At 39.3% G+C, this 15,932-nt stretch overlaps 1 protein-coding gene across 6 annotated transcripts in view; it reads left to right on the forward strand.

The window, feature by feature from the left end:
• Positions 1-15,932, forward strand: part of SORL1 (sortilin related receptor 1) — a 181,017-nt gene that overhangs the window by 67,065 nt on the left and 98,020 nt on the right. For all 6 annotated transcript variants that reach the window (XM_024255047.3, XM_063728239.1, XM_054525270.1 and 3 more), the window contains 4 exons: positions 1,381-1,573; positions 3,289-3,406; positions 3,619-3,692; positions 13,168-13,256. In XM_024255047.3, coding sequence (XP_024110815.2) covers positions 1,381-1,573; positions 3,289-3,406; positions 3,619-3,692; positions 13,168-13,256 — 474 coding nt within the window. The remainder of the gene's footprint in view (positions 1-1,380; positions 1,574-3,288; positions 3,407-3,618; positions 3,693-13,167; positions 13,257-15,932) is intronic.

Below are 15,932 nucleotides of genomic sequence, written 5' to 3' on the forward strand. Positions count from 1 at the left end.
TTCTCAGAGATCTGCTCTATTTGTAATGCATGTATCATTTTAGTGCAAAACCACTTTCCTGTGGCATCAGGGTATCAGCATAGTAGATAAAGCCTGGGAAGCCCATATTCTCTCTCTCTCTTTTTTTTTTTTTTTTTTTTTTTTTTAGACACAGTCTCGCTCTGTCGCCCAGGCTGGATGGAGTGCAGTGGCGCGATCTCAGCTCACTGCAAGCTCCGCATCCCGGGTTCATGCCGCCCATATTCTCTTAAGAATATAACCCCAAGCTTTCTAGAGCCATCCTTGCTGTATGTACAGTTTCTTTAGGAAAGAATCGACAGGTTCTGCTGAGCTTCCTGACAGAAAACCTGTGGGCTTCTATCTGATCAGGGTGTTGGATAATTAGGTTGTAAGTACCTAGAGAGGGGCTGTGTAACCTGAGCTAGGTTCCTACAGATTGGGTTGAATTTTAAGCCTTAGCACTGTTATTAGTGTCTTGCAGGTCTGACTTAATGATTTCTGTTTTTGAAGGCTCACTGGAGGATTTGGAGTCAATTTTGTTAGTGATATAATAGATGTGACTCTTATGTCAACTTTTGTATGTTATATTCATCATTCTAAACCCCCTGTTAGGAATTGTTGATCAGATAAGCCTTTTGGCCCTAAAAGTTGAAAAGAAACAAATTTTTTAAAATAGCCAATTATCTGGCTGGACATGGTGGCTCATGCCTGTAATCCCAGCACTTTGGGAGGCCGAGGCAGGTGGATCAGTTGAGCTAAGGAGTTCAAGACCAGCCTCGGCAACATGGAGAAACCCCATCTCTACCAAAAAATAAAAAAAAATTAGCTGGGCATAGTGGCACACGCCTGTAGTCCCAGCTACTTGGGAGGCTGAGATGGGAGGATCATTGAGGATCATCTGAGTCTGGGAGGTCAAGGCTGCAGTGAGCCGTGATTGCACCACTGCACTCCTGCCTGGGCGGCAGTAAGACCCTGTCTCCAAAAAAAAAAAAGGAATGAAGTACTAACAATGTGCTATAACGTGGATGAACCTTGAAAGCATTATGCTAAGTGAAAGTAACCAGATACAAAAGACCAGATATCGCAGATTCCATTTATATGAAATATCTAGATAGGCCAATTCACAAACACGTGGAGCAGATGAGTGGTTTCCAAGGCTTGGGAAGGGAAGAGGAAATGGAGAGTGACTGCCAGTGGGTATGAGATTTCCTTTTGGAATGATGAAATGTTCTGGAACTAGATAGTAATGATAGTTGCACAACAGTGTGAATGTGCTTAATGCCACAAAATTGTATACTTTTAAATGGTCAAATTTTATGTTATTTACAATAACAAGCAAATACCAATTCAGGTTCATAGCTGTTTATTTTCATATTGTAGGTATTTTGCAAATGAGCCATTTGCTGACTTCCACCGAGTGGAAGGATTGCAAGGAGTCTACATTGCTACTCTGATTAATGGTTCTATGAATGAGGAGAACATGAGATCGGTCATCACCTTTGACAAAGGGGGAACCTGGGAGTTTCTTCAGGCTCCAGCCTTCACGGGATATGGAGAGAAAATCAATTGTGAGGTATTGATGCTTTAATCTTCTTTTGCTTTTTAATATAAGGGAAAGAGCCCTGCTCTGTGGTAGTTTCGTATGTCTAGTATTTACTGAAAAAATACAAGATCACATAGTATTCTATTAATATCACATGGAGCAGACTTTTATTTGTGTTGCTACCCTTGCAGTTCCCAAACTCTGCTCCAAGGTCTCGCTACCACTTCTGGGCAGAAGTAACTCAGAAAAAAAAAAAAAAGTAGTATTCATTTTTAGTACTACTTGTTTAGTTAGACCATTACTTGGTCTTTTCGATTTTTGAATTTTGTTTATCCATGGTGGGCTATGTGGACACTTCTCTATATAATGTATCTGTGGCCCTTGGGAAAATTCTTTTGGAGACTCTTACCTTAGAATTTACTTCTTGGTTTTTCTTCTCTATTTGGCAATGGGTCTTGGCTTACCACATCAAATCTAATTTTGGAAAGAGGCAGCCTATAAATAGATATAGACAAATATCTGGGTGCTTTCTCTTCCCTCAGTAGTGTCTTCTACAGCAGCTTGGTGAGATCCTGGGATGGTTGGGGCTTGGGTGTTTTTGAGCTTTAGTTAAATTGAATTAATGGTATCATTCAAATTCAGCTTTTTGTTTCCCTGACTGATCAGTTTATTTCTGAACTGTAGGACAGTTCATCAGCTTTCAGTTTCTTCTTCTGAGTTTAGGTGGTGGAAGGAATGTATAGGAAATGGATAAGTCTGATTACCGGAGGATACAGAAACTCTTCAATGAATATACTTCCTTGCAGGCAGAGAAGCATGAGCCAGAAAGAGGAGTGAGCAAATAAATATTTCTTTGAGATCTAGCCTAATTTTTTCCGGTTTTCATTGGTCAAACTGAGACTCTAGCAAAACAGGTACTTGTTAGAGGTCCTTTTGTGACAAAAATAAGTAGCAAATAATCCAGCAAACCTTGCTACCATGTTTACCTGACTATAACCACATAAGCGCATAGTCCTCCTGTGCAGAACCCTGGCCACATCTGAGTAACATTGAACAAGCTCTTTCTGACCGGGAGAACTGAGTGTGACCATATGGCAAAAGGCGTTGTCCTGATTGCTTGCAGAGCTATGAAAATCTGGACATGAGTGATGGAGGCCAGACTGAATCGCTTGAAGCCTTGCCCTGTATACCTACACCTTTGTGCAAATGTAAAATACATAGGAAAAAATTTAATGCTAATCCTTTGCTTTTTATATCTCATTGATACTGTGCATCAGGGGAGCTTATCCGTGAGACTTATGACTTCTGATTCTTGGTCTTTCTTACGACAGAATTGCTGGAATCATATTTGAAATATGTCTGTGACTTAGAAAGTGAATATGACAAAATCATTTCATTTCTCTTTAGTTCTGAGTCACTTGAGAGGATCTCTGAGTGATAGGATGAGATGATGACTTTCCCATCTACTTGAGTTGGCATTGATTTCTAATTGTTATTCTCTGAGAGTCTCAGAAGGCCTTTCTAAGTTGTAATTGTTCTCTTCTTCCATGGGACATTTATGTGGGTTCAGATGATCCTCTCTGTCTGGGGGGTGTGGGGACAGCTGGGCTGTGAGTCTGGTTTCCCCTGGGCCAGGCCTCCTTGCCCCGTGTCAGCTGCAGTGCCCTCACACAGGCCGCAGGGTTTACAGGGAACACTAGGCATGGTATCAAGTGCTGACACTGCCTGAAACTTTGGTTGTATAGCTTTCCCAGGGCTGTTCCCTTCATCTGGCTCAGCGCCTCAGTCAGCTCCTCAACCTCCAGCTCCGGAGAATGCCCATCCTATCCAAAGAGTCGGCTCCGGGCCTCATCATCGCCACTGGTAAGTGTGCCTTGCCTGTTCTCACAAGGGGTTCAGCTGTCTGGTGATATGAAGCCAAGTGCAGAGCGATCACCCACACCTCCAGCAGTAACCACTCTTTGTGGTTTGAAGGCATTCTTAGTTGCTAGATACTACTCAGAATTTCTGGCTGGGCAAGGTGATTATCTGACATATTCTTGAAATTAAAAATAATTATTTCTCTTGCATTTTAGGCTCAGTGGGAAAGAACTTGGCTAGCAAGACAAACGTGTACATCTCTAGCAGTGCTGGAGCCAGGTGGCGAGAGGTCAGCCCCCTCCCCCAATCCCCTCCCCTCCACCCTGGTTCCCATTTGTGTGAGAATGTAGACTGTGCCTTGGCATTTCAGAGACACAAATGGTCCATGGCAGAGACCAGTAATGCCAGATATGACTATAAAGTAAAGAAAGGTACCTGAAGCCACTGATTTATATCCACAGTTACTTTAAATTAAAATCAGACCTTTGCAAATGTGTGAATTTTACTAAACGTTCTAAGATTATGAGTTCTATGAGGGCAAAGACGATGTCTGTTTTATTGACTTCTTTATCCTAAGGGCCTAAGAGTGCCTGGCATGGAGTGGGGGCTCAGGGCATATATGGTGCATGTATCAGCAAATTACAACATAGTGGTATCAGCCCTGAAACGGGCTATTATTATTATTATTATTTTGTATATTATTGAAGTTGAAATGAAGCCTGTCCTTGCTGGGCTATGTTGTATAGGCGCTTTCATCTCATTCTGTGCTATGGAAGTAGACTCTGTTTTTGCCTTAAGATTGTATAACTAATATCTATTCTGATTATACCAATTCCTAAGACGGGGCTAGTTCCCTAGTTCCAAAATGCTAATTCATCTTCATCTTTGGGCGTTAGAGAATTTCCAAACTTGTGAAAAAAAAAAAAAAGTTGTTGCCAGCCTCCCATTGATTAAGGCCAGGGAAGTGCGTTTGGTCTCGTTCTGTAGGGATTGCTTTCAGGGGTGACCCTCTAATTATGCCAGGAGCCACCAGGGTAAAACCCAACAGATCACTTGACAGGATGAGCACCTTGTCATCGAGCAGCCCCGCAGGCTGGGCAGCCGGGACAGCACGTCAGGAGTGATGTGGAGTTCTCAGAACAGCTAGCAGACATAGTTCCCATCCACATGGTGCTTTACTGGGAATGCACCATGCTCACCTTGATCTTTGAATAGGTAACACGTAAAGCAGTAATAAAAATACCAACATTCATTTGGCACCTTGCAGTTCACAGAGGCCTGTCACAAACCTTCTCTCACTGTGGCAGGGCTTCCCATCCCTCCCGAGGAGAGAGATGAGGCTCAGACACTGTGTACTGTATGTGGCGAACACAAATATGTGTTCAGATGAGGCAGGTTGTTAAGGCCATTGTAGTCAGAGTGCGAACAGTTTGAATGGAATTTTTCGGGTTGTCCTTGTCCAGCTCCCAAGGGAAGATTAAGCAGCTGCTTTCCCCTTTCGTGGAGCTGGACGCTCCCTTTGAAATTGGGTATCCTCTTCTCTGTGAATAGGCCTGTGGTTTGTTTGTGCCTTCTGCTGCTGGTGTAATCTGGGATTTGCACATCTGCAAGTGATTTCCTTCTGGGTAGAAAGCAGTGTCTTGTTCCTCCTCCAGTGAAGTGGTATCGTCTGGCGATTACCGGGGCAGCTGTCAGTGCCTCCCTCCACATGCGCCTTGTGCCTGCCAAGAGGCAACCAGTGCATAAGAGACCTTATTTTGGGACATAGCGGAAAACTAACTTGGGGATAAAAAGATTGTGAGTTTATCTGTGTGAGTGGGCATCTGAGTCCCCATGGGCAGCCTTCACTTTAGAGGGACAATCTGGGCTGTGTGCGGGAGCAGGTGGTGGCAGAGGAAGAGGCTGTAGTGGACAGAATGTTGCCTGGAGCACTGATGACTGTAATTCTGGTTTTCTTTTTCCTCCTAATTAGTTGTGCAAATTCTCTGATCCTCAGAATTCCCTTTTTGTGCTTTTTTTCTTTTTAAATAATTTTTATTTCTTTTATTTTTAGCTTTTTTCTTTATCAACTTTATTGAAGCAGATGAAGGCACAGTACACTGCACATATTTAAAGTGTACAGTTTGATCAGAATTAATTGTGGTCACCACAATTAAGATAACAAACATTTCCATCTGCAAATTCTCTGATCCTCAGAATTCCTTTTTTGTGCTTTTTTCTTTTTAAAATAATTTTTATTTCTTTTATTTTTAGCTTTTTTCTTTAACAAATTTATTGAAGCAGATAAGGGGACAGTACACTGCACATATTTAAAGTGTACAGTTTGATCAGAATTAATTATGGTCGCCACAATTAAGATAACAAGCATTTCCATCACCCTCCTCGAGGTATCTTTGTGCCCCTCGGTAATCCATCCCACTCTCCAGTCTTGTCCTTGTCTGCTTCTATTATTCGTTGGCATTTTCTAGAATACGTTATTCATTGGCATTTTCTAGAATTTTGATAAGTGGACTCACACAGTATATACTCTTTTTGCCTGGCTTCTGTCACACATCATGATGATTTTGGGTTTCATCCAAGTTGCTTCATGTATCAATTGTTCATTCCTTTGCTAGTCGTATCCCATTGTAGGGATATATCATAATTTATTTATTCATTCATCTGTTGATAAACATTCCAGTTTTGCTGATTACAAATATAGCTGTTATGAACATTCATGTACATATTTTGTTCATTTCTCTAGGGTAAATACTTAGGAATGGAATAGCTGGGTAGCATGGTGGGTATATGTTTAACTTTTTAAAGAACTGCCAAAATATTGTCCCTTTTACATTTCCACCAAACAGTATGTGAGAATTTTAATTGCTTCACATCTTCGCCAACACTTGGTATGATTAGTCTTTTTAACTTTAGACATTTTAATAAGCATGTGATAATATCTAATTGCAGTTATAATTGGCATTTGTGTGATTATTAATGATTCTTTTCATGTGCTCATTGGCCATTTTAAAATCTGGTTGTGAAGTACCTGCCCAAATCTTTTGCCTTTTTGAAAAAATTGGGTTGGTCCAGCACAGTGGCTCTGCCTATAATCCCAGCACTTTGGATGGCTGAGGTAAGAGGATTGCTGCAGCCGTGGGCAACATAGGGAAAGCTCATCTCTACAAAAAACAAAAATAGCCAGGCATGGTGGTGCATGCCTGTAGTCCTAGCTACTTAGGAGGCTGAGGTCAGAGGGTCACGTGAGCCCTGGTGGTTGAAGATGTAGTGAGCTGTGATTGTGCTGCTGCATTCCAGCCTGGGCAATGGAATCAGAGCCTGTCTCAATAAATATATAAATAAAATTTAAAAACTAATTTTAATAATTGAGTTGTCTATCTTCTTTGAGTTGTAGGAGTTTTTTTAAAAATATATTTTGGATTCAGGTCTTTTGTATGATATATGGGTAGATACTCATTTTTTCCATATGGAGATCTAATTGATTTAGCACCATTTATTGAAAACCCTTCTCTCTCTCCCATTGAATTGCCTTGGTACCTGTTTGAAAATCAATTGGCCATATATGGGCCAATTTTAGGCCAATTGGGTCTATTTCAGGACTTTATTCTGTTCCATTAATCTGTCTATCTTTTCACTAATACCAAATTATCTTAATTTTCAAAGCCTTGTAGTACATGTTGAGATCAAGTAGGGTAAGTCCTTCAATTTTGATTGTTTTAAAAATCTTTTTCATTATTATAGGTCCTTTGTATTTCCTGATACATTTTAGGATCACGTGTCAATTTCTATGGAATCTGCTGGGATTTTTATTATAATTGCCTTGAATTTATAGAATCAATTTGGAGGAGAATCGACATGTTAATACTATTGAGTCTTCTGATCCATGAATATAGTATCTTTTTCCATTTCTTCTTTAATTTCTCTTAGTACTTTGTAGTTTCCAATGTAGAGGTCCTGTACATCTTTTATTAGCTTTATTCCTAGGTATTTTAAATTTTTTTGGTATTACTGTAAATGGAATTTTATTTTCTCATTTTTGCTCTAGTATATAAGAATACAACTGATTTTTTATATATTCATCTTGTATTCTGTGACCTTGCTAAGGTAATTCATTAGTTCTAGTAGGTTTTTAGATTCTATGTAAGCAATCATACCATTTGCAAAGAGTGACAGTTGTATTTCTTCCTTTCTGATCTTAATGTCTTTTATGTATTCTCTCATTCTTCCCTTCTTCCTTTTTCTCTTCTTTCTTGTCCTTCTTTCTTCTCTTTCCCTCCTTTCCTCCATTTTCTCCCTTCTGATTTCTTTCATTCTTCTTATCACAATGGCTAGGACCTCTATACAGTGTTGAATAGAGGTAGTGAAAGTGGGCATTCTTGCCTTGTTCTCTCTCTCTGGGGGAAACAATTCAGCCTTTTTACCATTAACTATGGTGTTAGCAGTAGATTTCTTTATCAACATTTGGGAAGTTCCCTATTATCACTAGTTGTTGAGTATTTTTTTTTTTTATCATAATCAGATACTGGATTTTGTCAAATGCTATTTTTACATTTATTAAAATGATGATTTTTTTCCTATTACTATGATGATTAAATATTACATTAATCAATTCTTGAATATTAAAACAACCTGAAATTACTAGGACAAACTCTACTTGGTCATAATGCATTATCCTTTTTATGTGCAGCTAGGTTTGATTTGCTAATATTTTGTTAAAGATTTTTGCATTATTTGTGAGAGATACTTGTCTGTAATTTTTTTTTTTTTGTAAAATCTTTCTTAAGTTTTGATATTAGTGTTTGGCTAGTATAAAACAAGCAGAGTGGTAAACCCCTCTTCCTCTTTTTTAGGACAAAGTTTGGTGTTATTTTTTCTTGAGTAATTCCCTAATGAAACTGTCCAGGCATTAAGTTTTCTTTTTGGGAATATTTTTTGATAAGAGATTTAATTTCTCTGGTTGATATAAGACTATTCAGATTTTCTTCTTTTTGTTTCAATTTTGATGAGTTGTGTGTTTCAAGAAATTTGTCCCTTCATGTAAGTTGTGACATTTGTTGGCCTTATGTTATCAATGATATGTTCTCTTTATCTTTTTAATGTCTGTAGGGTCTTTGGTGATTATTTCATTCCTGATATTGGTGATTTGTATATTTTCTCTATTTTTCCTTAGTTTAGGTGTTTGAATACTCTTGATCTTTCCAAAGAATCTGCTTTTGGCTCTGTTGATTTTCTATTGTCTGTTTTCTGTTTTGTTGCTTTTTTTCTTTATTATTATTTTTTCCCTTATTTGTTTTGTTGTTCTTTTTGTAGCTTATTAAGATATAACCTTGGGTTATTGATTTTATATCTTCTTTTCTAATGTAAGCATTTAAAGCTGTAAGTTTTCCTTTAAATACTAATTTAGCTATATGCCACATATTTAGATATGTTTTTAGTGTTTTTAAGTTCAGAGTACATTTAATGTCCCCTTTTAAAACTGAGATATGGGCTGCACACAGTGGCTCATGCCTGTAATCCCAGCACTTAGGAACACCAAGGCAGGAGGATCACTTGAGGCCAGGAGTTCAAGACCAGCCCAGGCACCATAGCAAAACCTTGTCTCTACAAAAAAATAAAAAAATTAACTGGGCATGCCTGTGATCCCAGTTGCTCCGGAGGGTGAGGTGGGAGGCTCACTTGAGCCCAGGAGGTCAAGGCTGCAGTGAGCTGTGATTGTGTCAGTGCACTCCAGCCTGGGTGACAGAGCAAAACTGGGTCTCAAAAAAATAAAAAACAGATAAAATTGAGATATAATTCACATACTATAAAGTTCACCATTTTAAAGTGTACAGTTCATATGTTTTTAGTATTATTCAATCATCACCATTATCTAATTCCAGAACATTTTCATCAATCCATAAATATCTCTTGATTTTTATCTTCGAATGATAAGTTACTTAACAAAGTGTTATTTAATTTGCAGGTATTTGGGGGTTTCATAGATATCTTGTTATTGATTTCTAATTTAATTTCCTATAGTCAGAGAAGACACTTTGTGTGATTTCAGTCCCTTTAGATTTGTTGAGATTTGTTTTGAGATCCAGCATGTGGTCTATATTGTTGAATATATCACATGCACTGGGAAGGAATAGGTATTAAGCAGTTGTTTGAGGCAGTGTTGTATAGATATTATTTATATGAAGGTGGTTGATAATGTTGTTCAGATCTTTTGTGTTCATATTGATTTTTGGGGGGTCTAGTTCTCTAAATTCCTAAGAGAGGAATGGTAAGATCTCCTACTATGGTTCTGAAATTGCCTGTTGCTCCTTTAAATTCTGTCAATTTTTGCTTTATTTTGGTATGCATCTTGAGTCTCTGTTGTTAAGTGTGTTCACATTTATAATAATATTTTCTCATGAATTATCCATTTTATCATTATGAACTATCTCTCTTTATCTATTGTAATGCCCTTTGCCTTAAAATCTATTTTATCTGATATTAAAATAGTTACTGTAGCCTTCTTCTGTTTACTATTTGGATAGTACATCTTTTTTTGAGTTGGTGTCTTACTCTGTCACCCAGGCTGGAGTGCAATGGTATGATCTCGGCTCACTGCAACCTCGGCCTCCTGGGTTCAAGCGATTCTCCTGCCTTAGCCTCCTGAGTAGCTGGGATTTCAGGTGCTCACCACCACACCTGGCTAATTTTTGTATTTCTAATAGAGATGGGGTTTCACCGTGTTGGTTAGGTTGGTCTTGAACTCCTGACCTCAAGTGATCCGCCTGCCTTGGCCTCCCAAAGTGCTGGGGTTACAAGTGTGAGACACCACGCCCAGCCCTGGATAGTACATCTTTTAACATCCATTTGCTTTCAACCTATCTATGTCTTTATATTTAAAGTGTTTTTTTTTTTCTCTTTTTTGAAGTTGGGTCTTGTGTGTTGTCCAGGCTGGTCTTGAACTCCTGGGTTCAAGTGATCCTGCCAAATAGTTGGAATTAAAGGCACATGCCACCATGTCCAGTTCTTTGAAGTGTTTCTTCTAGACAACATATAGTAGGGTCTTGCTTTTTTTACTCATTCTGCCAAGCTCTGCTTTTTAACTGAAATGCTTAGGCCATTAACATTTAATATAATTATTGATGAATTTGAATTTAGGACTAATATTTCATTTATTTTCTTTTCATTTCTCCTATTTATTATTCCTCTGTTCCTTCTGTCCTCTCTCCTTTTGTATTATCTAGATACGTTAAGTATTCTACTTTTATTTAGATTTTTTGGGGGGCTTATCTATGTGTATTTCTAGTGGCTTCTCTAAGGGTTACAACATACATATCTAATCTTTCATAGTCTTCTTTGAGTTGATATTGCACTTAACATAAAATTTAGAACCCTTTCAACCATACAAGTCCCTTTTCTCCTCCCCCACCTATATGTTAGTTTCATATTTATCACATCAACACACATTACAAAACCCACAAAGCAGTGTTTGTTTTTGCTTTAAATTATCATATGAATTTCAAAGAACTTAAATATCTACCCAGATATTTACCATTTCTCTTGCTTGCTCTTCCTTCTGGAAAAATCTCTGTTTACCCATGGGAAATTTCCCTACAGCCTAAAGAAATTCCTATAGCATTTCCTGTAGCGAGATCTGTTGGCTGTGAATTCTCTTGTTTTTCCCTTGTTTGAAAATCTCTATTTTATTCACCTTCATTCCTGAAGGATATGTTTATTGGATAGAGAATTCTGGGTTGACAGTAATTTTCTTCCAGTACTTTAAAGATGTCTACTGTTTTCTTGTTTTGGTGGGTTCTGATGAGAAACCTGTCTTCACTTTAGCTATCATTCTCCTGTGTGTAACATGCCATTTTTCTCTAGATGCTTTGAAGTTTTTTTTTTCGTTGGTTTTCAGCAGTTTTGGTATGATGTGTCTAGGAGGGCTTTTCTTTGAGTTTCTTCTCTATGTAGATGCTGATTTTGAATCTATGTTTATATCTTTCAACAAATTTGGGAAATTTTCAGCCATTATTTCTTCAAATATTTTTTTTCTGCTCCCATCCCTTTCTCCTGTTCTTCTCGGACTCCAGTTACATATTAGACCTACTGTTATTGTTCCCTGTGTCCTTGGCAGTCTTTTTTTCTTTGAAATCTTTTTTCCCCTGTATGTTCTCTAGGACATACAGATAGATCTATAGTTTCTACAGATCTATATTTATTTTGAAGTTCACTAATTCCTCTGTCATTGCTTTTCTGATGTTGAGCCCATCAGTAAATTTCTTATTTCAGAAATTATATTTTTCTGTTATAAAATTTGTTTGGTTTCTTTTTAAAAATTGTTTCCACTTCTCTGCGAGAATTCTTTTCTCTCATTCATTTCGCGTGTGTTTTTCTTTCCCTCATGGGACATGGTTATAATAGCTATTTTAAAATTCCAGCCAGGTATGGTGGCTCATGCCTATAATCCCAGCACTTTGGGAGGCCGAGGCAGGTGGATCACTTGAGGTGAGGAGCTCGAGACCAGCCTGACCAACATGGTGAAACCCTGTCTGTACTAAAAATATAAAAATGAGCTGGGCGTGGTGGTGCATGCCTGTAATCCTAGCTACTTGGGAGGTTGAAGCAGGAGAATCGCTTGAACCCAGGAGGCAGAGGTTGCAGTGAGCTGAGATTGCACCACTGCACTCCAGCCTGGGCAACAGAGTAAGACTGTGTCTCAAAAAATAAAAAATTAAAAAAAAAATTCCAATATATGGGTCACTTGGGATTGGCACCTTTTGACTATCTTTTCCCTTGAGAATTGGACACATCTATGGATATGTTTATATGCTGTATGTTAAGTAATTTTGGTTCGTATTCTGCACGTGTGAATGAAATTCATGAAATTAAGCCTTCTGGAGGATATTGATATTTTTGTTTCAGCATGTAATCAGCCTGTTTAGGTTCTGACCCTGAGTTCTGTCTTGCTTTCTGTAGGTGGTGGTTTAACTCTCAGTTCAGTATGCTAAGCCTTTGTTACACTGGTTTGTGTCTGTTTCGTGCACGTACACTTCAGGGGTTAGGCTGCAACTTGTGTAAGTTCATATACAAAATTAGGAGATTTACTTTTTTGACACTCCCTGCTATGGGATTCCATCCACACTTTCCCTACCCTATAGGGGCTCCTTTCTCTGGTTCCTTTGGGGGAAATAATATCTATTGCAGTTTTAGCTGTGACTGAGACTGAGGTGCACCCCATGACTGGGACTTTTCCTTTGGGCAAAGCTTTACCAGGATATTCATGACTTGTGTGTGTAGCTTCTCTAGGTTTTAAATCTCCACAAGTGGCTTGCTTTTGTTTACTTTTCAGCATCCACTGGTAGTTGTTTTTTGTCCAGAGTTTTCAGCTGTAATTAGCAGGAAGGATGGGCTATAGAGGGCTAATACTGTCATAGTAGAACTGAAACCCCAGTTACTTAATTTTTAATCAAGCGTTGGTGGGAGTCATAGATTTGGATTTGAGTCCTACCTCTGCTGTTCACAGTCTACCATTTTAATATTAAGCCCGTGTTTCTTCATTTGGGAAAAAAATTGAGATACTAGAACTTGCTCCACCTGTCCCTAGGATTGTGTGGAACTGATGAGATAATGGATGTCAATGTCTTCTGTAAACGGAAAAATTGTTTTCAAGTGGTTGTCATTGCTGTTATGTCTATGTGCACGTGTGTGCATGCCTGTGGGCATGTGTACATGGTTTCTGCACAATTACCTCCACAGCAGTGGTGTCATCATAGATTTTTCCTCTTCAGGCACTTCCTGGACCTCACTACTACACGTGGGGAGACCACGGCGGAATCATCACGGCCATTGCCCAGGGCATGGAAACCAACGAGCTAAAGTAAGTGTCTCTGATGAGGCCTTTTAACATCAAACTTTCTCCCAGAAATTTACGTCTGTGATTATAATTGGATTATCTCTCTACAGCACTATGTTGTTGACAGCACAATTTGTGATCTCTGGATATGAGTTAAACTTTTTTTTTTTTTTGAGATGGAGTCTCGCTGTCTCCCCCAGGCTGGAATACAGTGGTACGATCTCAGCTCACTGCAACCTTCACCTCCTGGGTTCAAGCGATTCTCCTGCCCCAGCCTCCTGAGTCTGGGATTACAGGCGACTGCCACCACGTCCAGCTAATTTTTGTATTTTTAGTAGAGACAGGGTTTTACCATGTTGATCAGGCTAGTCTCGAACCCCTGACCTCAGGTGATCCACCTGCCTCGGCCTCCCAAAATGCTTGGATTACAGGTGTGAGCCACTGTGCCCACCCCGATTTAAACTCTTTATCTCCAAAATGGGAATATAAGAACCTGTCCTTTCTATCACAAAGGGAGATTGTGAGCAAGAGGTCAATTAATAATAATGGCCAAATAATTAAGTGGAGGCTCTTTAATTTGTCCTTCTTTGCTTTGTGTCTTTATTACATAGAACGACTAATAATAAATAGCAATAATAATAATAATACATGAGTAACAATTACAGAATGCATACAACTTGATAGCCATTGACTTTTGGTGCATTAGGTTGGTGGGGGGTCTCATGGAGCTGGAAGGGGTGTTTAGGGTTAACTGCATCATTTCACAGTTGAGAAAACAGGCTCAGCAAGGCAAAGTAACTTGCCCAGGGTCATTCCCTTTGTTAGTGACAGAGACGGGATTAGCACTTGGGTTTTTAGATTTCGCCCTGCATTCTTTGCAATATATTGTTCTGAAAAGCAAAACTGTCAAGAGTTTGTAACCTTTACACCCTTACGTTCTGATTTTATCAGAACCAGTCCTCTGGTTACCTTTGGCTCGTTTCTGAATGGTTCATGTTAGGTCAAGTTCATGCTGGACCACACTTCTCCCTGTTTTTGAGCTGAACCCATTAGATGGATTGGTGAAGGATCTGGAGAGGGCTTCTGTAACTATCTTGTTTATTGCAAGGACAAAGCTTTCTTTTTCTTTGCTCCTTTTAGAAACGGGGCCAGCAGTAAGTGAGAGGTGGGTGGTTTGGAAAAAGAGATCTTAGCAGCTGTTTTTTTCCCTGTGGTTAATTCGACATGTGCTGAGCAGCCTGGCCTCAGAGAAGGAGAAAGAAGCAAAGTACTGGTATTTGGCATTCCACCTGGCTGTTCTCTGTTCTCTGTGTAGCACTGGTTAGCTATTTCTTTAGAGGCAATACTCCGAAGAGGTCCTGTTTGTATGCAACACTCTGTATTCATATTCAGATTGGTGTTTGCTCAGACAACGACCATCACAGAGCACAGTACTTCCCACATTTGTGCTATCATTTATATACCCATTAATTTAATTTTCATTTCATATGTTCAGCAAGCACTGATTGTGCCAGGTGCTGTGTATCTATAGATGAATAGGATGCATGCCACCCTGTAGTTGAAAGGTGGGTGAGGAAACAATTGTAGCGTTTGGTATACTGCTATGTGTGTAATACGCACGTAGGGGACATAGTTTGGCTTCCTAGGAATACATTTCATTCTTTGTATGGCTTTCAGATTTCAGAGTCAGTTCTCGATTTGCCTTGTTTAACTTCTCTGAAAATTAAATTTGCATTCCAAACTGGCTTCTCTGAAGGAGTTAGTGTGATTCTAGTCCTCTTACACCATCTGTCGGTGCATATGTGCTCAGGGAACGCAGCGTCATTCTGCACTAGCTGGAGCAAAACATGATCAGGAAAATAAACTTGCTGCCAGAAAATCATAAAGCCTTCCCCAGACATTTCAAAATGACTTGGGGGTTGTAGACTTTGGGGGATTGTGGACACTGTAGCATTCCTCTATTTGTATACGTTTCATTTGGAGGTGTCTGTTTGAATAGTTCAAATAAAGCATTTGAAAATACGAAAATACATACAAGCCTCCTATTGACAGGTGCATGTGTCCCACATAACAACCTGAGCTTGGCCTAAATCTGTGTAGCCACCTGGCATTTACTCAGTATGTTGTTCACAGAGGTATTTTGCTTCTTCCCCTGCTGCTCTGAAAAGCAAGAAATAATATTCAAGTTAGTTGATATTCTCAAACTACAATGGTGATTTACTGTGATACCCATGCACAAGGAGAGGTTGCTTCTGACAAGACTGGGTATCTGTTGCTGGCCTAGGGCTTCAGGCCTCTTCTAAGTTTGGCCTCCCCAACCACAGAGATCTCTTTTCCTTTATGACTCATAGCATGTATTGGCTGTCCCATTCATTTGGCATTGATCATATTCTGACTCCTTGTTAGTTACCTTTACATGATGCGCCTGAATTCTGCAAGTCGTTAGTAAGGTCTTTGGAGGTAAATATTTCTGCTCCATATAGGTTAGCAGGCACTTAGCAAATATTTGATTGAAATAGGTCATGCCTACTTAATCTTCCAAGACTGCTTGTGGTTTTTTTTTTAACTGATTTATGAAACTAGAGGAGACCTAGCTAGTGTGCCAATTGCACAGCTCCAAGGGGACCACTGCCATTGTGCTCCATGTCAATGACAACCCCTGGAGCACAGATGTGAGTGGAGGCTCCCTGGATGTGTGCA

This window comes from Pongo abelii, chromosome 9 (genome assembly GCF_028885655.2).
Source record: "Pongo abelii isolate AG06213 chromosome 9, NHGRI_mPonAbe1-v2.0_pri, whole genome shotgun sequence".
Classification (NCBI taxonomy): Eukaryota; Metazoa; Chordata; class Mammalia; order Primates; family Hominidae; genus Pongo; species Pongo abelii.